The 24,262-nt window shown below is 55.6% G+C and overlaps 1 protein-coding gene across 2 annotated transcripts in view; it reads left to right on the top strand.

The window, feature by feature from the left end:
* Window positions 1-208: 208 nt before the first annotated feature.
* The window catches only part of UNC5B (unc-5 netrin receptor B), an 80,870-nt gene continuing 56,816 nt past the window's right edge, over window positions 209-24,262 (top strand). For both annotated transcript variants that reach the window (XM_055325389.1, XM_055325388.1), the window contains exon 1: window positions 209-363. In XM_055325389.1, coding sequence (XP_055181364.1) covers window positions 285-363 — 79 coding nt within the window. In that variant the 5' untranslated portion in view covers window positions 209-284. The remainder of the gene's footprint in view (window positions 364-24,262) is intronic.

Genomic DNA, 24,262 nt, shown 5'->3' with positions numbered 1-24,262 from the left:
CCGGCCGCCGCGGGGGCCGCTCGGGGCGCTCACCTGCCGGCGCGTAACTTCGGAGCCGGGGCGCGCGAGCCCGCGGAGCGCCGGGGCGCAGAGGGGCGCAGAGGGGCGCAGAGGCGCGCGGGAGCCCGGCCGGGAGAGCGGGCGCCGGGCCCCACGGACGGCACGGGCTGGCGCGGCCGGGCGCCGGGAGGACGGCGAGGCGGCGGCGGCGGCGGCGGCGGCGGCGGGGCTGGGGCCGGGGAGCGAGCCCCGCGGGAGAGGCGCCCGAGCCTGGCCGCGGGAGCATGTGGGCCCGGAGCGGAGCGCGGGGCGCGCTGCTGCTGGCGCTGCTGCTCTGCTGGGACCCGAGGCTGAGCCGAGCAGGTAGGGAGCGACCGGGCACGGGGCGGGGGGTCGGGGCCCGCTGCGCCCGCGCCGCCCCGAAGTTGGAGCGGTCACGCCGCGTCCGCCTGCTCGGGGCAGGCGCAGGGGCCGCGAGTGAGAGGGCAGCTCTCCCCGGCGCACAGCCACCCCGCGGGGGCGCGGCCGGGTGCCCCAGAGGAAGCGGCAGGGCTGGCCTCCGGGGGACGCCGGGTTCCCCGCACCGGCGGCGGCAAAAACCGAAAAGGCGAGACTCCCGCTGCTCGGGCCAGGTGTGCGCTTGCTTGCGGTTCGCCGGCAACTTCCCAGCCAGCCGTGGCGGGCGGCCCGTGCAAGCTCCTTCGCGCCGCGCCCCCGAGACCCGCAGACGGGAAGGAGCGAGAGACCCGCGGGGCGCCCCGCTGGCCGTGCGAGGCCGAGGGGGAGGGCTGGACACTGCTCCTACGGCGTTCCCCGCGACCGCAGATCCGCAGGTCTGGACGATTCTCTCTCTCTCTCTCTCTCTCTCTCTCTCTCTCTCTCTCTCTCTCTGGGGTTCGGTGTGTGTTGGGGTGGGCGCAGAGTACCTAGCGCTCCTGCCAAGTTCCCTTGTAAATGGGTCACGGACATCCCCCCACCGCACCGCCCGTCCGGGGAGCCGGCGCGAGATGCGCTTGCCTACAGTGGGCCTGCAGGATGCGTCAAGGGGGTTGGTAGGCTCCTAAAATAAAGTCCCTAGCACCACCGGCACCACCCCCTCGCCCTGGTTGTGCACACCTCTCGCTCGCCTGGAGCTGGGCCCGCGGTGGGCCCGCGCCGCCGACTGGGCTGCGACTTCTAAGGCGAGCGGGTGGACGCACGGGAGCCCACCTGCCCTGGGTGCGGGAGCCCGAGGAGGTGGGCGGCGGCGGCGGCGGCGGCGGCGGCGGCGGCGGCGGCGGCGGCTGGACGCCTCGGCTCCTGGGGCGGGGCTGGGGCGGGGGATCGTCCCGCGTGGAGCCCTCCGAGTCGGGGCTGAGAATGGGGCAGGAAAGCTGGCGCAGAAAGCGGACGAGGTGACGCAGCCCTCCCCCACCGCCCTCCGCCGGGATGCTGGCGTCCGCCCCCCGCTGCACCCCAATGGCCAAAGACTCCTCGCTCTGGAATTAATGATTCCCACGGCCTGGGAGCGAGGGCTTGGTTTTAGCACATCCTCCACTCCCCCCCCCCCCAGCCCTCTGTTGTAAAGTTACGACACAATCATTTGATCCGAGTTAATTACGATTTGGGCAGACTCTGGTATTTAAAGCAGTGTTTTGAAGTTGGAAGGTAATGATGGGGGAGGGGGCAGGCTGCTGAATGACCAACCTTGTTTTAAAGAGCGCAGTTGAATGTGGGAGTTGCTGGGCTGGGGTGTTGGTTTCTGGTTTGAGGGTGTTTGAGGGGAGGTGATTGAAGGGTAGGGTGAAGCTTCTGTAAACGCCACTTGGGCAGGATCGGGGCTTGGGAAACTGTTTTAGAACCAGCCGCGCAATGGGATCAGGGATAAATACTGAGGTTACAGGGGAGGAGAGGGGAGGGGAGGGGAGGGGGGAGGGCCTCCGCTGGGCAGGAAAAAGGCAAGACTGGTTGGCCTAGAGTTGGGCTGGGGAGGCTGGGGGTGGCCTGCCTTTCCTGCTTAACAAAGCATCCAGCCCCCACCTTCCCCAGAGGAAACCCCAGGCCCAGGGCTTTGATGGATTTGGGCACAAACGGAGCCCAGCCAGAAGTGGCCTCTAATACCGGGCTTTGATTTCTCACTAGTGAGCAGAACCGGTGTTGGAATTGTGCTTGTTACTTAGCACGGCAGGGGCTGCCTGCCCACCAGCCTACAGTGGGCCCAACTGGTGGGGTCCGTGTGCAGTCCCCCCTCTGCCCAGAATCTGAAGCCCTTAGAAAATCTGCCTTCAAGGAGGGGAGAACATGCCCCCTCCTCCTACGCAGCCCGTTTCTCCAATGCCACAGGCACAGAACATCTGTCGGAATGTTCTTGGGGTCTGCCCAGTGGATCCGTCACGAGTCCCCATTTCACTGCTGGGGAAAAGCAAGGCCACAGTGTTGGCTCTTCTCAATCTTGCTTGACCACAGATGGCGGACTTGCGTGCAGGACTGCTCCTTTCTGATGGCCAGGCTGGTTCAGGTCACACTGGACGCCTCCTCGTGGCCCCATCCACCTCTGCCTGAAGGCATATATCAAGCTGATGGAGATAAGGCTGTCTCCACAGAGCGGGGCTCTCTCTGGGAGGTGTCCAAGCTCCGTCAGGTGGCAGGCACTTTGTCTCTTTTCCCTCACCCCCCTTCCCAGTGGATATGGGGATGAGCTCCCTTTACAGCACTAAGGGATTTTTAAGCCATAAAGTTTGATGGTGGAAAAATCAAACCCGGAACCATAAAATCCAGACCCTTAGAAGGAGGAGGTGTCAGCAAGTGACTGGCCAGCAGAGGCCACTTCAAAAGCCCCTGTTGGCCCTCGGGATCTCCTCTCACCGTACCGTTAGCCTTTCCAGGAGTTTTTAAAGAGTCTTGCCTTGGCTTCTGGCTGGGATGGTTGAGAAGGGACCATGGAATCATGATAACACATCTTTTTAAGATGCAATTAAAGTCAGAGTTTTCCCAGTGTCTCTGCTGTGTGTGCATGTGTGTGCATGTGGGTGGGTGTGTGCATGTGGGTGGGTGTGGTGCGGTGGCCCATTTTGCGTCACCCTCTACACTGTAGCAAACACCCATCTCAAACAAATGGAAAATCAAGAGTGTCTTAATGTGCTTTCTCATTAAAGTGAAAGTATCACTGCAGGGGAAGAAATTCGGAGGTAATTTCTCTCCTCCCTCCTCTCTCCACCCCCACCCCAAACTGGGAATTCCAGAGGACAAAACAGTTCCCCTCTTTTCCAACCCCTTTCCTTAACTGCTGAAGCTTTGGGACAGGCCCTGACTTGCCCTGGGGGGGTGGGAAGGGGGGTATACATGGGGACTCGGGGCTAGATCTGGAATCTGAACTCAGGCCTCACAAACCTCAGGCTAGTTCTGGCTCCTTCTTTCCACCTGTCTGCATGGGTCTGGGACTGAGCTGCTGAATTGAGGCCCTAGGGAAGGCAGGCTGCTAAAGATAAGGTTTGTTTGGTAGTTAGGTCAGACTGAGACTTGTAGTGGGATGGGGAAAAGAGGTGGAGTCAGGAATGCTGACCCCAGACAGGTGTAATAGGGCTGGGCCAGAGGTCAGGCCCTGAGACTAGTCAGGTGCCCAAAGGTAGCTCCACCCCTGATCCCTAACCCATCCCAGGTGAGATAAACCACAGGCCAAGCTCCCTTGGATTGTGGGACTAGCTGGCTCTACATTTTAAAACTCTGCCTTCATTTGTATAGATGGGACAAAATATATTTTTAGTTTTTATTTTGAAGCTTTGGGGAGCCCATCTCCTCCACACCCACTCTGTTGAGTTTCTGGCTGTCAGGCCTGAGATGAGATCTTCCCATCTCCCCTTCCCTTCCTCCCCATACTCTTCTAAAGAGGGTGTGGGCTGCCTAGGACTTTGGGAATGAGGGTAGAGAAGGACTCCCTCATTCCAAGTGCTTAAGAGAGTAAGGTTAGTGATTCTAAAGTGTCCATCCTGGAGCCCTCCTCCCTCTAAGTGTGTTCTTCTGACCCTCAGCCCTGGGGTGGGGTGGCAGGGAGACATCCATCCGGGAGCCCACCTAGCAAGGCCTGTAGGTAAGGAAGGGAGGCGGAGTCATGGGACTTGAGGAGTAAAGAGAACCTGCCACCAAGGCCGAGTGGCCCCCAGCAGAGAAGGGAGGGTGCGGGCATCCGAGGCCACAGCCGAGCCTCTCAGGGCCTCCTCTTCCTTCTCCTCCTCACCAGTTTCCTAAACAGCTTCCACAAATGGAGTCATTAAAACTGTGAAGGCAAAATGAAACCAAACAAGTGCCTTCTGTGCTTTTCTGTTTCTTGTCTTTATTTTTTTTAAAGGGAAAATTAAAATACCGTAATTAGAATAATAGGAGGAAGGGCAGTTTCAGGAAGGTCGAGGGAATCAGGTGCACTGGCCCCTTTGATTTGCTTCCCGAGTTGGGGCTGGGGCCCCGGCTGCCCCGGGGGATGTCTCCCCACCCTCATTATGGGGAGCCGGGCGCCCCGGAGCTGGCCAGGGCTCCCGGCTGTAAGCTGGGCACGCGGCGGATTCGCACTCAGCCCCGGGCCCCCACCGGCCAGCCTGTGCAGGTCCCGCGGTGCCCCTTGCTCTCCGCAGCTTTTTCTCTCGATACTGGCAGCAAAAACACATGCTGGAGTGGCGCATACAGCAGCGGGTCCCCGCTCCCCAGCCCTTTCCTTCCCTCCCTTCTCTCCGAAAGCGAAAGCGCCCGACCTGATCAGCGCCTCCTGGCCCGGCATGGAGTGGGCTCGGGGTGGGCTCCGTGCCTCCATAGTGGCGCTTACCTGGGGCCACGCATCTGGGCGCCCCGCCCCTCCACCCTGCGCCCCCTGCTCCGCCGTCCCCCTCTCCTTCTCACCCTCTCCTTGCATCCCCTTACCTCCCCTCCCCTGCCGAGCTGAGAGCCCTGGGAGAGGTGGGGGGAGAGGGGGAGCCTCCTGGAGCTCCAAGCCACCTGAGCAGCTGAGGATACCCAGCCCAGCCTCCATCCTCACCTCCCAGAACCGCCCCGGCTGCCCCCAGCGCCTCACAACTTTCTCTGCGGGGCTAGGCCCCGGTTCTCCGGGAAGGCAGGCTGTGGGTGTGAGAGTGTGTATCAAGGACTGTCGGTGTTGTAGGGGTGAGAATGTGTATTGCGGAGGTGGGAGTGTGCAGTGGGAAGGGAGCGTAGGTGTGGTGTTGCGTTGGGGTGTTGGGGAATGGAGATGAACGTGCAGGACCAATAGATGTGGCGATGAGGGTTGTGCCTTTTGTATATGGGTACGTGCGATGGAGGTGACTACGTGTGTTTGGGGGTGTGGGGGTGTGTGCATATGGGCACAGCTGTGGTGTGTTTGTGTATAAATAGGTATGTGTGGTGTGGGGACAGTGAGTCACCACCAGGCATGAGAAGCTCCATCCATTGTATTCTGTTGGGGATGTCTCTTCCCGATGGGACCCAGGCCATTTGCCCTTTAGCACTACGGAGATCTTATTTTGCCCTGCACTGGGGGTTGTGAGCAGGATTTGGTCCAACTGCCAGGTTCTGGAGTTGGAAGGCAGAGGCCAGCTTCCCCTGCCCCCCACTACACACACACACACTCTTGAGGGCAGATAGGACAGGTAGGTCCTGCTGCTCCAGAGGGAGGAAGGTCAACCATAGATAAGTCCTAAAGCCAGTCCAGGAACTTGGTCGATGGCCCCCAGGATGAGGGTCTGAGTCCTTGGGTCACCTTCAGTTGACTTCCAGCTTACCAAGAACAGTGGCAGCACCCGTGGTTTGGAGATCTGCTCTCTGACCTGGCTCAGCCTCATGCTGCAGCCCTCTGGAGGCAATGAGGTCTCCTCTGGAATTTGCTAGAGTAGAGGCAGGCAGAGAGCTTGAGTGAGTGGCATCCCTACATAAGCAGGCATGGCTGGGGCTGGGTCTCTCAGTGGAGGCAATTGAAACAGGACACTTGCACACAGACACACACAAGAGCCGTACTCCACTGTCCTCACCACTTCCTTGGTCACCAAGAGTCCCTCTGCTTTCCCACTTCTGCCTATATTGATTGACTGCCATCCTCAGCTCTAGGGTCAAAGATGGGCCCTTGTGCAGCAGGGGGACCTATAGGAAAGTCGCAGCCCTGCTGCTGGTGCATATTGGTTTAGTTTATAAAAAAAAAAAAAAACCCTCTTATAGATGGGACCTCACTTGGTCCTTGTAAGAACTCCACCGGCCAGGAGGATGGTCACCTAGGAAGCTGACCTGGATCCCAGGTTGGAACCAGAGCAGCCCTGGTGCCAACCCTCAGGGTGGTCACTGGGCTGGATGCTCATGTCCACTTCAAAACCGTTAGGACATTCAGAGAGTCTCAGATGCCAGGTGAGGGCAGTGATGGTATATGTAGGGAGAGCACAGCAAAGAGTAAACTTTCCTAGCCTTGGGGCTTCCTGGAGGGGGTGACATGAGCCAGACCTTGACTCTCTTTTTCAGGTCTTTCTAAGAGCATGTCCTGAAAAGACTGGGTGGGGGCCTGCTAGCTGGAGCACCTGGGCAGGGGGGCCTGGCCCCAGGCCTCTCCCACTCTCAGAAAATTGGCCCTATCGGCACCTGCTCAGCCACCATCTTGGGCCAGCCCAGTCCTTGGTGGGGCAACCCCTGGTCGTATGTCCACTCCTGGACCTCTCAGCCTCATCTGAAGGGGTGCGCCTTGGGAAACTGACCCTCAGTTACCTCTGACTGCAGGCTGGGACCTGGGGCGGAAGATTGAGAGGAAAAGCTATCTTATTCCTTGATTCTCTCCCTGTGGCTCTTTTTATTTTTATTTAAAAAAATTTTTAAAGATTTTATTTATTTATGCATGAGAGACACAGAGAGAGAGAGGCAGAGACACAGGCAGAGGGAGAAGCAGGCTCCATGCAGGGAGCCCGATGTGGGACTTGATCTCAGGTCTCCAGCATCAGGCCCTGGGCCGAAGGGGGCGCTAAACCGCTGTGCCACCTGGGCTGCCCCTCCCTGTGGCTCTTGAGGATGAGTGAGTCCAGGAAACACTTCTTAACCACTAGTCAGCTGACTTTCTAGAGGGGCCTCACTGGCCTTGGCAGCTCACCTTGCTGTGCTGTGCCTCAATTGCCTCATCTGTAAAATGGGGGTAATAACACCATCCTCATTGGGCGGTTTTAAGAATCACACAACCTGATTATGATAAAGCACTTAGCATGGGGCCTGGCACATAGCGAGTATGGACAGCCCTGTGATGCCAGAGTCAGCTTCCTCTAGGGGCATGCGAGGAGGAGAAAGGCCTAGGCCTAGCAGCTCCTGGCCTAGGATTTAGGAGACTCTAGTGTTTGCTCTTCTGCTGCTGTGTGATGGGGGCCTTTTCCTCCCTGGGTTCTGGTTGGTCTCCCTCCCCTTCTGGAAGTTTGGGGTGGGGAGAAGTGGAAGGATGACCTTTAAGGGCCTTGGGGTTTGGCTTTTGTTTTGCCTAGTTCCATCTGAAGAGGCCCCAGCAGCCAGCAAGAGGCAGAGGTAGCTGAGGCCCAGAAGCACTTGTGTTTACAGAGGCCCCTCTAGAAAGTCAATATATCGACTGGAATGCCCTTGTGAACATTATGTGGCCCTCGGTCTCTCTCTCTCTCTCTCTCTCTCTCTCTCTCTCTCTCTCTCAAGCCATAAATCACCGTCGGGACTTCAGTCCCATGTTCCTGCTCCATGAGCGTCTCCTATCTCAGAGGCCAAGAGCCCCAGATGCCAAGCAGGGCCCAGGGCAGAAAAGGACCCTACAGGCAGAGGCAGCGTGAATATGCAAGAGAAGAGGCACTTGTTCCCACACACACACACCCTGCCACCCCCATCAAGGCTCAGGGGGTGCTGTGGAGGAGGTGGGGGGAACACACTCTCAGACCCAGCCAGACCATTCACTGTTTCATTTTGCAGGGGTAGAGGCTGATCCTGCGGTTGGGGAAGGAGGGATCCCATCCCCACATCCTGTTGGAACACCAGCCCAGCCCTGAAACTCGTGTGCACATGCATATTCATCCAATCAGAGCAAGCACTGGGCGCTACAGTCCAAGTGGGGCAGAACAGGGGCCTGACCCTTGAATGGATTTGTGTCGCTTTTTGAGGCCTGAGCCATGTGCCCAATGTGTGCTGCTGGGGTGCAAGAGTGGGAGATGGTGCAGCAGAAAGGAGCTCACTCAGGTGAGCTGAGCCACACACACGGCCCGGGAGGGATCCATTGCAGTGCTTAGAGGGCAGGCTGTGCAGTCAGACCACTTGGGGTCAGATCCTGGCTGGGGTCCCATCTGGCTCCAGGTCTGGGAGCAAGTCGTCTACCTTCTCTGAGCTTCAGTGTCTTCATTTGTAAAATGGGACTGCTAATAATGCCACACTCATCAGATTGTCATGGGGAACAATGAGGTAACATAGACAAGTACATTGCACCTTCTCGAGTGCTCAGTTGCATTCACGGTCCTCATCAGCATCATCATTACGGATGCCACGTATTGGGTGGTACAACAGGAAGTCCTGAGGCTGTTGAGAGAAGCCTGCGGGAGGAGGAAGGTGGTGTTTGGCCTTTGAAGGAAGGACAGAGTTTGGGTAGGCAGAGAGGGCGTTCCTAGTAAGGGGGTGCGTTTGTAAGGGGGTGGGGTGGGAGTGGGAACATCTGGCTCATCAACCCAGGAAACAAATTCCTAATTCAGCCCCTGATTTGTATCTGATCATCTGGTACAACAGGAATTCTGGGGCCAGGGGTCCCTTAATACTTTTAAAGAGCCAGGCTTTGGAATTAAAAGCACTCACTGAGAGCCAGGGCCAGGTGGCTCAGTGCTCTGGACCTGTCTGGAAGGTGACCTGCCACCTTCACTGGGCAGTGGTGTGCTGTGAGATGGCAAAGGTGATCCTGGCATGGAGTAGGCTCTCTTGATTTCTATTGCCTTCCCTCCTTCCTGCCTCTCCCCCAGCCTGATCTATCTGGCTAACACCTGGGGTGAGGGTGCTGAGCCTTGCTTTTCTCTGTGCATCTCTGGGCAAGAGAGCAAGAAGACAGGGAGTGGAAGCTTCCAGGTTGACCTGAGAGCCAGGGAGAGGGGCAGGATGAGGGAGGCTGCCTGCCTTTTCTGGCCCCTGGTGTTCACCGAAGCCTGGCGGGTACCAGGAGGCATCCCCAAGGTCTGGGAGGCACATCTGAGATCACCCAGGAGCCTGCAACCCCCAGGGGCCTCCAGTGGCGTCTCGAGGCATTACCGGGGTCAGGAGACAGGAGCTGAAGGAAAGCAGCTCTGTAATGCAATCAGAGGCGCCCGCCTGCCCAGCCTGGGGCCTGAGCACCCATGGAGGATGGAGAGCTTACAAGAAATTGAGTCAGAAATTCCAGGAAAGTTGTTCCTGGCTCCTTCTCCCATCTTACCTTTGGGCATTCGGTGACACAGCAGGGCAGAGCGAGACTCAACAGAATGAGCAGTGGCCTGGGACCAGGTGGCAAATGTTGCAAGGGGCAGCCTCCTGCCCTTCCCTTCCCTTCCCTTGTCACTGAGCCAGGGCCCTGGGGACCTGGGTGGAGGCAGGATGGGGTTGAACAACTAGGTCATGAAAGAGCAGCTGTGACGCTAGGTGATGAGGGGACTGAGTCTGATTTTGCTCCCTCGCATGTCCCTGGTGCCAAGCACAGTCCCTGGCCTATAGAAGGTGCTGGATAAACACTTGTAGAATGGATGAATGAGAACTCACGATCAGGCCTCACTCACGCAGGTAGTCGCTATGATTCAGTCCCTACTGTGCTGTGGACTTGCTGCTTGGATGTAACCAAAGAATCAAGAGATTCTAGTTGCTTCGCTTGCAGCCTCCCTCTCTTTGCCTATCTCTCTCCCTTCATTCTCTTCTGCTTCTATCTTGGAGCACTTACTAGGTACCAGCCCTGATGAAAGTCAGAGCCAAGTCTTCAGTGCTTGGAGCCCCTAGCTATGAGAGAGTTTAGTCACTAGGTCCAGGGGAGCTGCAGAGAATTAACCAAGCATTGTAGCCAAGTGCCTTCAGGCCCCTGTGTGCAGAAAGTGGCCTGGCAGGCATTTGCCAGGCTGGTTAACTTTGTACTTACCTGCAAGGTAGCCTTCACATGGGATAGCTGGCCCAGCCCCTTGCAAAATGTTTGTTTCCTACTTGTATTCCCTACCCTATGCATCATTCGCCTCCAGCTTGCCTTCTCGGGGCTCAACAGAATGCCCATTGCATGCGCAGGGACTCTGGGGCCAGGGATTACATGTGGGCTGAGAGGGTATTTCTTGAAAGCCCATGAGCAGGGTCTGACCACAGCTCTCAGCCCTCCATAGCAACTGCCACCAAGGAGCTGGGTTTGGTGCAGGGGAACAGTTTTGGCTGCAGGGTCTGATGGAGCCAAATTCTCCCTGGCACTGTGTTCAGTGCCAACATTCAGGGAGCTTCCCTGGGAGATTGATCAACCCCCTCGGGTCCTTGGCCAAGGCAGCAGTAGGCCTGGCCAGTACCACCCTCGCAGCTGGGCACCCACTGGTTCTTGCCAGGAGCCCCGATCCCAGGCTGAGCTGGAATTACTGCCTAGTAGCCAGATAGCCTGGGGCTGCTGGGCATGATGACCCCTGCTGCAAATCTGATCTGGCCCCATATTTTCCTGCTGGCGCGCCCCACTTCTGTACACAAACACACACTCACGCAGAAGAGACAACAGCAGAAAGAGCCCTGAGCTAAGGATTGGGAGGCCTCCTGGATTCTAGTCCTGTCCACACAGCTAATCTACGGTATGGCATTGAGGTAGGCCCTCTCCCTCTCTGGGCCTCAGTGTCCTCATCTGTCCAAATGAAGAGGGTCTGGCCTAGAATTAGAAAACTGCATTCAAGTCCGATATATCTGAGTCACAAACTGTAATTTCCTGAGCCTGTACCTCCTCACTGTAAAAAAGGAGCCCTGATTAGTTGTTGGGGAGACCAAATGAGATGGGGCATGGTCAGTAAATGTTGGTTTTCTTTTCTTTCTAGCCAGAAAGAAATGAATCTGCTAATTGCTGGTTTTAGCCCTCGCTTCTTTCTAGTAGTCCCCTTTTGGCATGGGAAACATCAGACATAAGATTCAGGGTGGCCCGCAGGGCGACTTGGTGATCCACCTGTTGTTACAGCAAGGGAAGAAGCCTGCATGTCATATGCATTTGGAAAGAGCACTGGACGAGACATCTAGAAGCTTCAGCTCTAAGGCCAACTCTATGACCAAGAAATCACTCCCCCTCTTTGAGCTTGAGTTTACCCATCAGCAAAAGGAATCAAAGCAGCTGCATGTCAGATAGGGCCAAAGGAGAATACACCCAGAGAGATGCTTTGGAAACTTCTGCAAACCCAAGGAGCTGATATGAGGTGGAAGGAGGCGGGCAGAGCAGGATCTGTTGTGCCAGGGACTACGCAGTTCATCCGAGAGCTGTTTGCTGTGGGGCAGAGAGGGCCTACCTAGGTTCCCTTCCCTGGCTGGAACCCCCTGCCTGTTGGTGGGGCCTGGCTTCTCCCCTCACCTGGCTGGCCATGGCTCTTGAGCTAGATGACAGAGTTTGGGTCTCTTCCCATTCCTCACCATGCTGCACACCCCAGAGCAGAGGAGGCCGGGGTGCCACGTCAGGGAAGGTTAGTGTCAGAGCTGGCTTTGATGTGTTTGAGCCAGCACACCATCTGCCATGCCCACCAGAACTTACATAATCCCTCGGCCAGCTGCCCGTTCTTAGAAAACGGGGCAGGCAGGACCAGCAGGGAGTGAAGGGGCAGGTTTTCTTCTCTGCCCTTTATTCCCTGGCAGCCCACACCTCCTCAGACTAGCATTCATTCTCTGAGCTGCTCCTACACTGTCTGGAGCCTGAGACATAAATGCAAAGTCAGAGTAAGGCCCAGGCTGGATGGGGTCGTGGCAGGCCTCAAGGACTGCTCGCTGCCTGGCCTCGCAGGGTTCAGGGGCATCTGCAGGCTGCTTTCTGATAGCACTTGGCTGGTGTGCTGGCCAGCCCCCTCTCATCATTCCTCTGTGGGGCTCCAGTGGGGTGAGGCCAAGGGGACAGCTCAAGCTTCTGGGAAGTAAGAGCAGATCCTCCCCCACTTCCTACAGAGATGTTCCCTTTCCCACATTTTATCATGTAATGAGCATTTTTAATATGTCAGAATAATAGCCAAATAACACCGCCCATTTATGACCGAGACCCAAGATCCAGTCATGTCTTTTATTTGCTGACTGTGTGATGTTGGCCAGGCTGCTTCCACATTGTTGGTCTCCGTTTCCTCATCTGGGAAATGAGAATAATAAAGCCTGCTTCCATAGCTGTCTTGAGGATTGAATCAGTTAATAATGCATGTAGAGGACAGAGAAAGGGTTCCACGAATGCTGTCATCCTTGGTACCCAGTTCCATTCTCTCTCTCTCTCTTTTTCCCCTAAGAAAGTGATACAGAATGATCAACTCTGGGTCATTCTAGGAATGCAAGGTTGGTTCAAAATCCATTAATTTTCATGACATATGCCAAATTAGTATTATACACCAGAGTAATGAATCTAGGGAAACAAATTCATATGATTATCTCTATAAATGCTGAAAAAGCCTTCGTCAAAATTCAACATCCGTTCATCGTATAAACCCTCAAAAAATACCAATTAAGGGGTTCTTTTTAGCATGATAAAATATATACATACCCTAATCCTAAAGCCAGTATCTTATCTAATGGGGAAACACTAAAGGCCTTTCCATTAAGATCACTAATGAAGCATGGTTACCCACCATCTCTTCTCTTCAACACTGTGCTAGAAGCATTCGCCAATGAGATTAAATGAGTAATCACTTAGAGGCACAAAAATGGGAAAAAATGAGGTAAAACTACCCTACCAGATGCTAAAACATACTGTAGCGCCTCCATAATTAAAACCGAGGCATAGGTGTGTGAATTGTCAGACAGACCAGTCAAACCTAATAAAAGTCCAGAACGAGACCCAAGTGCGTAAAGAAATGCAATATATGGCAAAGATGCTATCTTGGCTCACTGGGACAGAGACAGACTTTGAAATAAATAGTGCTGGGATAACTGGGTAGCTAGCCATTGGAAAAAGGTATATGCTTTGATTCACATTTCACACCATACAGGGAAAAAACAAACTCCAAATGGATTAGAGATCCAGACGTAAGTACTAGATGAAACCATGGGTGAATTTCTCCTTAACATTGGGGCGGGAAAGGCTTTCTAGCTATGATTCGGAATCCAGAGGCGATAAAATAAAAAATTGATCAAGTTTATTACATAAAAACTAAAATTTTTTTTGACAATAAAGCACCCTACCCTAGTCAAAAGATGAAATATTTGACAAACCAGGAGGAGATGTTTGTGATATATTCCTCAGGCAAAGAACTAATACCCCAATTCAGAAAGCACTCTAAACTACTGAGGAACAAAGGACCAAAAGCCTGGTAAAAAGAAAAGGGAAGACAAGAGACAAACAGACAATTCACAAGACAAGATATATAAGTGACCCTCAAACACGTGACTTCTAGAACTCTTCCCTTCAGGTACACCTTTATCGATACAAAAATACATACACCCCCCCCCCAAAAAAAAAACATATGCTCATCATTTGTAATTGCAAAATATTGGAAATCACTTGAGTGCCCTGAAATTCAATCAGCTATGGCACAAGCACTCATCACAGCTCTTCAGGAGCTGACAGGGTATGTGACTCCCAAGACATACTGACGAGCAAAGGAGGCACGAAATAGTATCTATAGGATGTTGTCTTTCATGAAAGAGAGAAGTGGGTGTGAGACCAGGCCAGATCCGGACCTCCCCCGCCCCTCTCTCTTTTAAAGATTTTTATGTATTTATTCACAAGAGACAGAGAGAGGCAGAGACCTAGGGAGAGGGAAAAGCAGGGTCCCTGCAGGGAGCCCGATACGGGACTGGATCCCCGGACCCTGGGATCACACCCTGAGCCAAAGGCAGGTGCTCAGCCCCTGAGCCACCCATGTGCCCCTGGACCTCTCTTCTCATTTTTTTCACGGCTGCTTGAATGCTTTCTGCTTCCTCATACGCGCACCTCCTACTTTGCTCATAGGTCCAAGCGGTGGGCCCCCCAGGGGAGAGAGGTTCCCCGTGCTATTCCCAGGGAAGATGGAGAGGGCAGGACCCACCAGTGCTGTTCCTGGTGGGGAATTGTGACTCCTGGCTCCGTGTGGGCCTGAGCAGACCCCTTCAGCCCCCTGGGACTCGATTTCCTCCTCTGTAAAATGGGTAATGAATCCTACAGCACTTGCCTCACAGAGAGGAGGTGGGATCATCATCACAGTTCATGTGTGTGCAAAGGGCTTTATTTATTATTTACCTACAGGGTCTGCAAGGTGCTATTTGGGCCTCAGATAAGCCTTGGATCTTCCTTTTCCAGTCCCTCGACACACACAGGCACGCACACACACGGTACAACTCCCATTCTGTACAGAGCTGTACAGCATGCTGGCGTGGCTGCTTCGTTTGCTTTTACTTTGATTAGTGAGGGTCCCATCCACATGCATTCCATCTGTGTGCCAGGTGTGTTGTAGGCTCCCCAAGGCCCCGGCCGCCCTCCTACTCTGGGCCTGTCCTCTTGCCCACATTTCATTTCATAACTTGTAATCACTCTGGGAAGAAGGTCTCAGACAACCAGATGAGGGCTTGGAGAGGTGAGGTGACCCACCCCAATCTTCCAGATTTTATGTCAGAACCGGATCTGCGTGTTACCTAGCCTCTAGGCTCCGAATTCAGTATTCCTTCCAGGACCCCACTCTGCACCCACTCCCCGGGCTGGAACCGGGTCTCAACCACATACACCTCCCTGGACATCCCCATGAGAGCTGGCTGCGCAGTGATGACTTGGGAAGTCATTGTGTGGTGAGTGCACAGAAGCCCCACAGCAGCTTTGTCAAAGGCAGCAGCCCCACCAGTGTGCCTCCGGTCATCTCAGTAAAGAGCTGATGGTCGGAACTGGGCTTTTCCCGGGACCGGTCTGGGCCAGCAGGGCAGCCTTCTCATTCCAGCCTCTGCCTTTATAAAGGTTGGTCAGAGAGGGTGTGTATTCCTGTGGGAGGCTGGGAAGGAAGGGTAGCAACCCCGAGGGTGGCTTGTCTGCATGCCTCAGGCCCCTGCAGGACAGGCATGGTCTGGGGGGAAGCGTCCCCCCAAGACCTGAGTCTCCCCAGAGAGGGAGGGGCCTTGGGCAGGCAGCGGAGGGCATAATTGCCGGAAGGTCATGCTCCAAGCCCTGAAAACTCTGCTAACCAGTCAATAAGTCGTTTATTACACCCTTGACAGCATCCTTCTTTGCCTCCGCCCTGGGTCCTGTGCAGCTTGCAGAGGGAAGGGCCGGGCCAGCTGAGGGTCTGGCCTCTCCAGGGAGAGGGGCCTCTGGAAGCCTGAAGTCAGTTGTCTTCCCCACCTTCCCACCACAGCCCACCGGATCGCAGTGCTCGCAGAAGCCCCCCAGGCTGGGGGGAGCCCCAATCACTGCTGAAAAAAGCCAGCTAAACAAGTTTCCAAGTGCTTGAGCATCTCCACCTCCCTACCCTGGACTTCCTTTCCAAGGCTCCTTCTAGGGAATCCTAGTGCTTATGGTGCAGGGTCAGTGTGCGGAGCTTGGCAGGAGCCATGGCCTGAGAGAGCTTGTGAAGGGGCACGTGAGGGCCCATTTTTCTGGCTTTTCTGCCCATCACATGTCAAGGTGATGCCCATTGCTCATAGGCAGGAAGCACTTTGAGCAAAGAGCATCTTCACATGTGAATCTCAGCTGCTTAATGGCCCAGGAGGTCATCAGGGTGATAGTTTGCACTTCCTTCTTGCCAGTGGGGGAACTGAGGCAGAGAGAGAGGGATGACTTACCCAAGTTTTCTCGGGACTTGCTTTGTGGCTGGCTGAGTTTTCACCCTTGCCAGACCCTTTCCATCCCAGCACAGCTGAGAAAGATTAAGAAGCATTTTAGACTACTCTAGATTGTCTTTCCAGGGCCCCCATGTCTTACCTCTAGGACTTACCTCCAGGGAAGTCAACACGAGATTGAGAGGAGCTGTCCGGGCTTTAGCTCTGAGTTGTTCTGAGAGGGTAGGGGTGTACGCCCACTCATGAGCAGGCAAGCTGGTGGCCCTACAACAGGCAGTGCCTGGCCTCAGCCCTCCTGGCTACACCACATTCAAAGGCAGAAATCAGGCTTGAGCAAGAGCAGTCCAGCGGCCACTTCCAGCGGTCTGTCCACACAGAATGACCTGGTTGACCCAGCTCGCTTCTGGGCAGGGATGCTCCAGAGATAGCCATCACCCTTCTCTCTGCCCACTCTGCCCTCTCTGCCACATCAGGCCTCTGCCTTGGGGCACCTGGGCCACCTATCCCCTCCCCAGAATATGTCCCACCCTTCCCTGGGCCGCTCACCATGGGTGGACAGCTGGGACCAGCTTTCCTATAAGGGAAATTCCAGATCCCATTAAATTCCAAATTCCATGGCCTTATCTGGCACCATTCTGTCTGGCCTTCGATGGGCTTCCTGGTGTGGGAGGAAGAACCTCCCTAACAGAGCAACTATTGGGGGGTGCCCACACTTTCCCACCACCCAAGCTCCCTGGGTGTGTCCTGCTAGTTTAGACCATGGCTGGAACACACAGGTCGCCTATATGGAAAGCAACAAGCAGCAGTTTGAGGAAAGGGGGAGGGGCGGACAGTGGGCTTGACAACGGCAAGCAGGCCCCATAGTGGAGTCCTTGTCTCACATGTAACCCTTTTCGGAGCTGAGATGCCCATCAAAGCAAATCACGGCCCCTTGCTAAGCCTCGGTTTCCCCATCTGATAACTGCAGGGTGGGGGTTAAACTAGTGAACTCTGAGGCCCCTTAAAGCTTTCAGCTGCACATTTTCTAAAATCCCTCTTAGCCCATCAGCCTGTAGAATTTCCCGAGGTCCCAAGAGGGCAGTTGCGACACTGGCTCTTTCCCAGTACTTCCTGTCTAGCCAGGACCCTGTAAACAGCTGACAAGAGTGGGTCCTGCAGCTGCAGGAATGTGCAGCCCCCATGTCAGCAGACATGCCTCTGCACGGAGTGGCCCCCCTCACAAGCCACTGGATTTGCCATTGCTGGCTCCTTCCTGTCATCCTCATCCAGGTCTTGGCCCAGATATCCCTTCCTCAGAGAGTCCTTCCCTGATCCCCTGTCCCTTTTACTTTTCTTCTAGCACCTACTACAGACTGAGATGATTATTTGTGCACGTACTTCTGTGCTAGCTGGCTTATTATCTGTTACGCTGTGGCCTGTAAACTCCATGCAGGCAGGACGTGTCACTCACCCGGTAATATACCCACAGGGCCTGGAACAGCGCCTGGCACAGAGTGGGCCCTCGATGAGCAGGTGCTTGGTGAATGAATAATCAGGGTTGTACATGTGAATCTCTTAGAGTTTTTTCAAGATTCAAAATTTTTTCAAAATGCCTGGCCTTCACCCCTAGTGGTTCTGGTTTAGGAAATACATGAATTTTGACCAATGCACCCTTGTTAAAAAGAGACCCGCTCAGTGGTTCTCACCCTTGGCTGAATGACGGACTCACCTCTGTCTGGGTTCCCCCCAGAGATTCTGACTTAATTGGTCTTCGGGTCTCACCTGGGCATGGGAAGCCTTCAAAGCACCCCAGATGATCCTGCTGTGCTTCTAAGGTAGAGGACCCCAAGATCCAATTCTCTCCAAGGCCTTTCTGACCCAAAGTTCTGCATTCTTGGAAAGCCCTGCAAGTTTAAACCACCCTGTGTTCCACATGGCAAACCCAAACCTCCAGTGGGGTAACCTCCTTGCCCTCCCCTCCTACACAGATAAAGAGTGGCTTGCTATGACCCTCGTGGGCAATCAGGGGCATGCCCAGAGCCCTGTGGCCCTTCTCCAAGTGACTTCCCAGGAGCGCTGGTGGCTCTGTGCATAGCCCAGCACCTCCTTTTCCTGGCAAAAGGGCTGAGCTCTGTTGGAACCTGTCTCTTCCCCTCCCTTGATAGCACACAGTTTTAAATAAGATCTTCATTTACCAGAAGTTCACACCACAGCTTATGTGTTATATGAGAAGCAGCAATCTTGTGCGCATGGGGAAGTGCGCTGAGCCACAGTCAGGGGGGCTGAAGGAGAAGCAGCAGCAGAGGGGGTGCGGGAGGAAGGAGGAACCCGTGGAATCCGAGCTGGCACCCTGCCCCGGCCCTGGCAGTGCCATGCTCCTCTTGGCTCAGCGCGTGGCGGGTGGGGGAGGTGCCCTCGCTCTGCCAGCTGACCTCACGGCTGCTGGAAAGCTTGGGGCTGGGTGGGAATGTGATGTCACCACCAGCTCTGCCAACTGCCCTCCCCTGCCCCCCACTGTGCTGCTCTGGATCATTTACATGTCTTCAGTTGCTTGAGAAGAGGCTCTTGCCCTTGACCTGCTTGCTAGGTGCCACTTGCCTTGCCTTGGAGGCTGTGATAAGGAAGGGATTTGGTGGCTGTGGACAGATGCCACTCCTCCCCCACGGTGTCCTGCCTCACTTCTTCCCACCTGGCCTGTGCAGCATCAAGATCAATAAACAAATTCCAGTTGTACAGGACTCAACAGTTTCCAGGGTGTCGTCATGCACTCCTCCCAGCTGCTCCTGATGTGGGTGTGATTACCTTGCTTGTGCAGAGGGAGAAACTGAGGCTCGAGGGGTAAAGACTCTTGGGGCAAAGCTACGGCCTTGTGCCAAGATCTCTGTTGGCCCTGCCTGTGCCCAGTGGGGGACTGGAGGGCAGGTCGCGTCAGGTCTCTCAGTATGGTCTGCACTGTTTTTACTCTAGCGGTGTTTGTCTCTCCTGGTGACCTGAAAGCCAAGAGATCAAGGATCGAGTATCAGAGTGCCTATGACCTTGAGCCAGGCTGCTTCTCTCTTTAGGCCTCAGTTTCCCCAAAGGTAAACCAAAGAGTTGGATTAGGTGGTTTTTTGGGAAGGTACTACCCTTAAGGTCCTCCTTGCAAGTTGTCAAATGTGCCCTCAAATTGAGGAGATGGGGGAAGAGGGTCTTGCAGTGGCCCTGTCATGGGATCCGTGGTACTAGGCCGATGTGCATGTAATAAATATTGAGCCAACAAATGCTAAGCCGCATCCCCAGCCTCTGAATAAATAAAAAGTTGCCCAGAATAACAGCCCGGAAAATGCTCGGGCTCCAGCCAGCACTCACCTTCGCCCCTCCCACTGGCCATGCCTTTGTGCCTCCTCCTCTGGCTGCCTCCCATCCCCCTCCCCTCTGGTCCCCTCTCCATCACTCACTCCAGCCCCAAAGGCAGGCCCTGTCCCAGACTGGCCTTAGTTCATGGCTCTGCAGATGACAGCTGGAGGACAGGCCAGCCAGGCCCTCATGGGGCTAGGGGTGGGGCTGGGGGGTGTACTTTTAATCCCCACTGCCAACCAGAAGTCTTGCCTTCTTTGTAGGACCCTCACTAGCATTTCCAGCCCCTTCCCTGGGAGATCTGCTAGCCAACTCCAGCAGAGGCCTTCGACTCTGACTGCCCCTGGCTGAGGCCAGCAGGAAATGAGGGCCAGGGTACCAGAGGTGGCCCCAGAACGCTCTAGGATATACTGGTCACACTTAGTTTGATACTGCTTTGATGTGTATAGGAGTGTGTGTTTCCTGTCTCTTGCTGTTACATTCAAGGTTTATAGGGGCAGGGACCCAAGTGTCAGGTCAAGCATAAAGGCACAGAATGCTAGAGCTGAAAAGGTATCTCTCTTTTCACAGTCAGGGAAACTGAGGCCCCAGGTAGGCAGGTGGGGAGTGAGAACACTTTCCTGGGGTCACACAGCTAGAAAGGGGCAGAGCCTGGATTTGAACCAACATCCAGGGCCTGTGCCCTTAGCCCGCACTGACAGCGCTCTCCTCCCAAGGCCCACAGGTGACCCGCTCATCCTCGAGATTCAGTTTAGGTGCAGAGGAGCAGTCCAAGCCAGGGGGACCCAGGCTCCTTGGTTCTGTTCTTGGTTTATGGACCATCCTGGGAAGACAGTGCCTCATCAGAAAGCCTGCTTTCTGCTTCATAAAAGGAACCACTGTCATGTTATAGGGTTTCACTGAAAGTGTAGGGCTAGTCCCAAGAAGTAGTACCCCTCCACGGCTTTCCTGTGGGCCTCCAAGCTGTGTGAGAAGTAGCTGGCAGCCTCTTGGAGTGGAAGGCTCTGAACATCAGGTGGAACACGCACCCCCTTTCCATGACCCTTCCTAGTCTTCACAGACAGGGTCTCCGTGGAGGATTCTAGTAGTTCAGTGCAAGAGGCAGTGGGGGTTTTCATCCCCATTCTACAGGTGAGAGCACTAAGGCACGGCTAGTCAGGGAACAGCCACAGTTGAAGGCTAAGGCCATGGCCCAGCCAGTTCAGTCTGGGTCTGGGTACCCTGCTGTCCTGCTGGGAATTTGGGGGACTCCCTTAGCCCCTCCTCCTCATCCTCTTGTGGAGGTCCTGGTGCCAGTCTAAACTTGTGGGGCCTGTGAGCTGGCCTGGAGACTGGGTCATCTAGAACCCCTCCTGGGCAGGGCCAGATTCCCATTGGTCCTCAGGTTCCGCAGGCCCAGGACAGACCACCCTGTCCCCCTTCCTCCCCAGCACCCAGGGCAGGTCCCCTCCTACCCCTCTGGCTGCGAATGCAGGGCCTCTGTTGCAGGACTCTTGCCCTGTTGCTGCCTCTGACATTCCGCCCCAGTAGATAAGGATCCTGTCTGGCGCCTGAGTGCTTTTTTCCTCCTTCTTTCCGAATCTGTTCCCTGATTATCTGCAGACAGCCCCTCACTAGGGGGCCACTGGGGGGAGGGCCCAGCCCACAGAGAAAGACAGGAGGGGGTGGCGACCAGGAAGGCCTGTGGCCACCAACCGGCCCTTCTGGTCAAACCCTGCTCACCACCACCCCTCCCCATATGCATCTTGGGGCTTGACAGCCATGTACTAAGCCCCCCAGCTTAGCACAGAGCTGAGGGCTGGTTTCCCTGGGTGGACTGACCCACTTTAGTGGGAAGAAGGGGTATGTATGTGGCCTGGGGGATGTGCCAGAGTGGGCCAGAGGGTGGGGTCGCTTCCGTGGTCAGCGTTCCTCAGCACTGGGCCTGGACAGTGCCCAGAGGGGATGTGGTGGCGGCTACAGCCAGCCAGACGGCCACATCCTGTGGGAGACGTGGGCCCTTCCCAGGCCAGACGGGGGCTGAGGACACTTAGGGACAGAGAGGGGGCAGTGCTCCAGGGTTCCTGGAGCCCGTCCCCCAGCTCTGGGGACTGGTCTCAGAGATGACCAGGGCTAGCGCAGCCTCCTGGCCTCAGCCTGGAAACGAGGGACCCCCCCCATCACCTGGGCCCAAGACATGGCTCCATGGGGCAACCCCAGCCTTAGGGTGCCAGGGCCGCCCCTAGAGAGCATCGGGTCACAGTCAGGCAGTGTACAGATAGGGAGGCCCGTTCAGATCAGGAAGGGATCCTGGCTGCTCGCCCACTGGCAGGCCAGATGCTCTTCCATCTTCCAGGGCTCAGGTGTCTACATCGCGGGCCCAACTGCACTGGGAGTCAGCCCTGGGTTCAGGTCAGTGTGTTACCACTCACATGCTGTGTGACCTTGGGCAACTTCCTTTTCCTCTCCGGGCCTTTCACTCTTCAGCTGTAAACTGGGAAGGCAGCCTACGTGGCATGAGGGCATACGGCCTCGTGTGGGAGGTGATACCCTGGCTTGGAGGAGGTGCCCCAAGAACATGCTCATGTCCCGCCATCAGCAGCTCCGCCGCAGGAACCTGGGCCCGGGGCTGGGAGGCTGAGGGGTCCCATTTCTCTCCGTGCATATTTGCTTATGCGGCTCCGGAAAAGGCCCTGCGCCTTCTCTGCTCCCAGCCTCCACTCGCCCTCCCTTCCCCCAGCCCCCTAAAACCATTTGGGGGAAGGGAAGCAATGCAAGATCATTTTTTATGGCTTCCTGGCCCCGGAGCCAGAGGGCTGGGGACTGGGTGGTGTGGGCTGAATTCCTGACCCTCCCCGTCCCGAGCCTCCAGCTCGTAAATATGAAGCCCGGGGCCGGGAGGATCTGGCCGTTAAGCTGTCAGCAGAGCGCCCACTTAGAACGTCGTAAAGTGGTTCTCGGAGCTCCTCGGAGCTGGGCCCAGGGCTCTCCCACCCCACCCTGGTGGGCAGTGGACTCCTCACTGGTGGGTGTGGGGCTCCCTCTGCCTGAGCCACCAGTGCTAACATTAGCTGTGCCTCAGTTTCTCCTCTGTGCAAAGGAAACCAGCCCGCTGTGCTTCTGTGGGGGGATGGATGGGGAATCCGGGCTCCCTGGAGCTCTTGGTGGGCTAGTGGAGGTCTCACAAGGCCTAGAGGGGCCCTGTTCCTGGATATCTCCTAAGAACAGAGAAGCTCTGATTATTTCTAGTTCCTTTCTCTGTGTGTAGCCTAAGAAGACCCAGAACCTGCCCCGAGGAGCCCACAGAATTGTAGTTAGGGGGAAAAGATGGATGCCTATGAAGAAAGAGCTCACGCTCTCTCCAGCTCAGAGGTGGAGGGTCTCTATGGCTGGGATGGGGAAGGCTTCCTGGAGGAGGCAGGCTTGTGGGCAGGACTCAGAGCGGGAATATGGGAGTGGGAGATGGGGCTGCCTGGGGTGGAGGGCACCTGGCAGCCCAGGGTGGGTGTGCAGTGCAGTGGCAGAGGCCAAGGAGCCAGGACCCAAACTTGGGGGGCTGTGAGAGCCATGGGGCTTTGTAAACACACTGCCCAAGGACCCCTCTCTTGGTCCCCAAGACTCGTGCTTCCATGGACAAGCTCTGACAACAGAAGGGGTCAGTTGCCACCTTCCCCACTGCTTGGCCATGTGTCCTTGGACAAGTTAGCACATCTGAGACTCCACTTCAACCTCAGAATGGAATTAATAGCCATCTATTCCTTATAGCATCCGTTGTCATAAAGTTTAAATGACACGTTGCAGGCGGAGCAGGGGGCAAGTATCACTCAGTGGTTAGGGTTCTCTGGAGTTGGGAGCCTGGATTCAAGACCCACTTCTACGTCTTACTGACCACATGGCCTTGGGTGATGATGTTACTTCTGGTGGCCCCGGTTCTCCTGTCTGTGAAGTGGGGTAGGGTAGTGGGGATTCCACACTAGCTGTTATTACGCGAGGTGCATATACAGTGTCTGTTGCAGGGTAGTTGCCTCCATCCTCAGACTGTGGCCTCTGTAGGGTCGGAAAGGGACGGCTTTCCTGGGAGCAGGAATGGTCTTTATTGTGGCTCCTTAAAAGTTCTTTTTTCTGTCTTGAGAAATGTTTAGTGCTTACTTACTAAGGCAAGTAAAAACAATAAATGCCAGTCCATTTTCCTCATTTATGGTGAGCCAGGGGGGTGGGGAGAGGAGGGATGGTAACCTGAGCTGGGGAGGATGAGTAAGGTGGGAGCAAGCCCCACCAGGCAGGTAATTGGGGCTGGAGGGGACTCCTCTGTCTTCCTACAGTGGGTGGGAGGGAAGGCAGCTTCTGTGTCGCCTCATTAAACTCCACCGCAAATAGCCTAGCTGCCTGTAACTCCCTGAGGCAGAAATGGGGGGGGGGCATTAAGCAATGAAATAAATAAATAGGAGTGTAATCATTAAAAATAAGCTGCTCTGGTGGCCCTGCCCCAGGTGGAAACACCAGTCTCCCAGCAGTTTGGAGCCCCAAGAAGGGATTGGTCACAGCACTCAGGGGTTGACCACTCTGGGGAGCAGCTGCTGCTCCCAAATGGGTCATGAAAGCCAGGAGGCTGGCCTGGCATGCTTGGTTATGGCCCAGGGAGGCCCTGTTCCTGGGCCACTCCCCACCCCCACCCCCAGCACCCCATCTCAGGATGCTCTTGTCTTCTCAAGGCTTCCAGTTCACACTCCTGTCCTCTGTCCTCCCCACTTGCCATGGCCTTTCTCCATGCATTCCTTCTCCTCCCATTGCATCTACAGTCTCCTGCTGGGCCAACTGGGCTCAGATTTAGAAACTGAGGCCTGATAACTCCCTGCTAACTTCCCTGCTTCCGAGCTGCTCTGGCTGGTGGCCACCGGTCGACGGTGGTTGGTGAATGGGGCATGATGGTAGATGGTGGATGGTAGGGGAGAGGGCGGGTTCACGTTTGAGTGGCCTCTCCTCCAGCCACCATAAACCTCCCCTGTGTCCCCAGGGGGCCTCTGACCCAGGAGAAGCTGGCTTATCACCAGTCCCCTCACAGACACCTAGCAGTCTAGGATTTAGAAGGCAGCAGATAACTTGGCCAATA

The sequence above is a fragment of the Nyctereutes procyonoides genome, unplaced genomic scaffold (assembly GCF_905146905.1).
Source record: "Nyctereutes procyonoides isolate TBG_1078 unplaced genomic scaffold, NYPRO_anot_genome, whole genome shotgun sequence".
NCBI classification, from domain to species: domain Eukaryota; kingdom Metazoa; phylum Chordata; class Mammalia; order Carnivora; family Canidae; genus Nyctereutes; species Nyctereutes procyonoides.
This window is presented reverse-complemented; position numbering and strand designations above follow the sequence as displayed.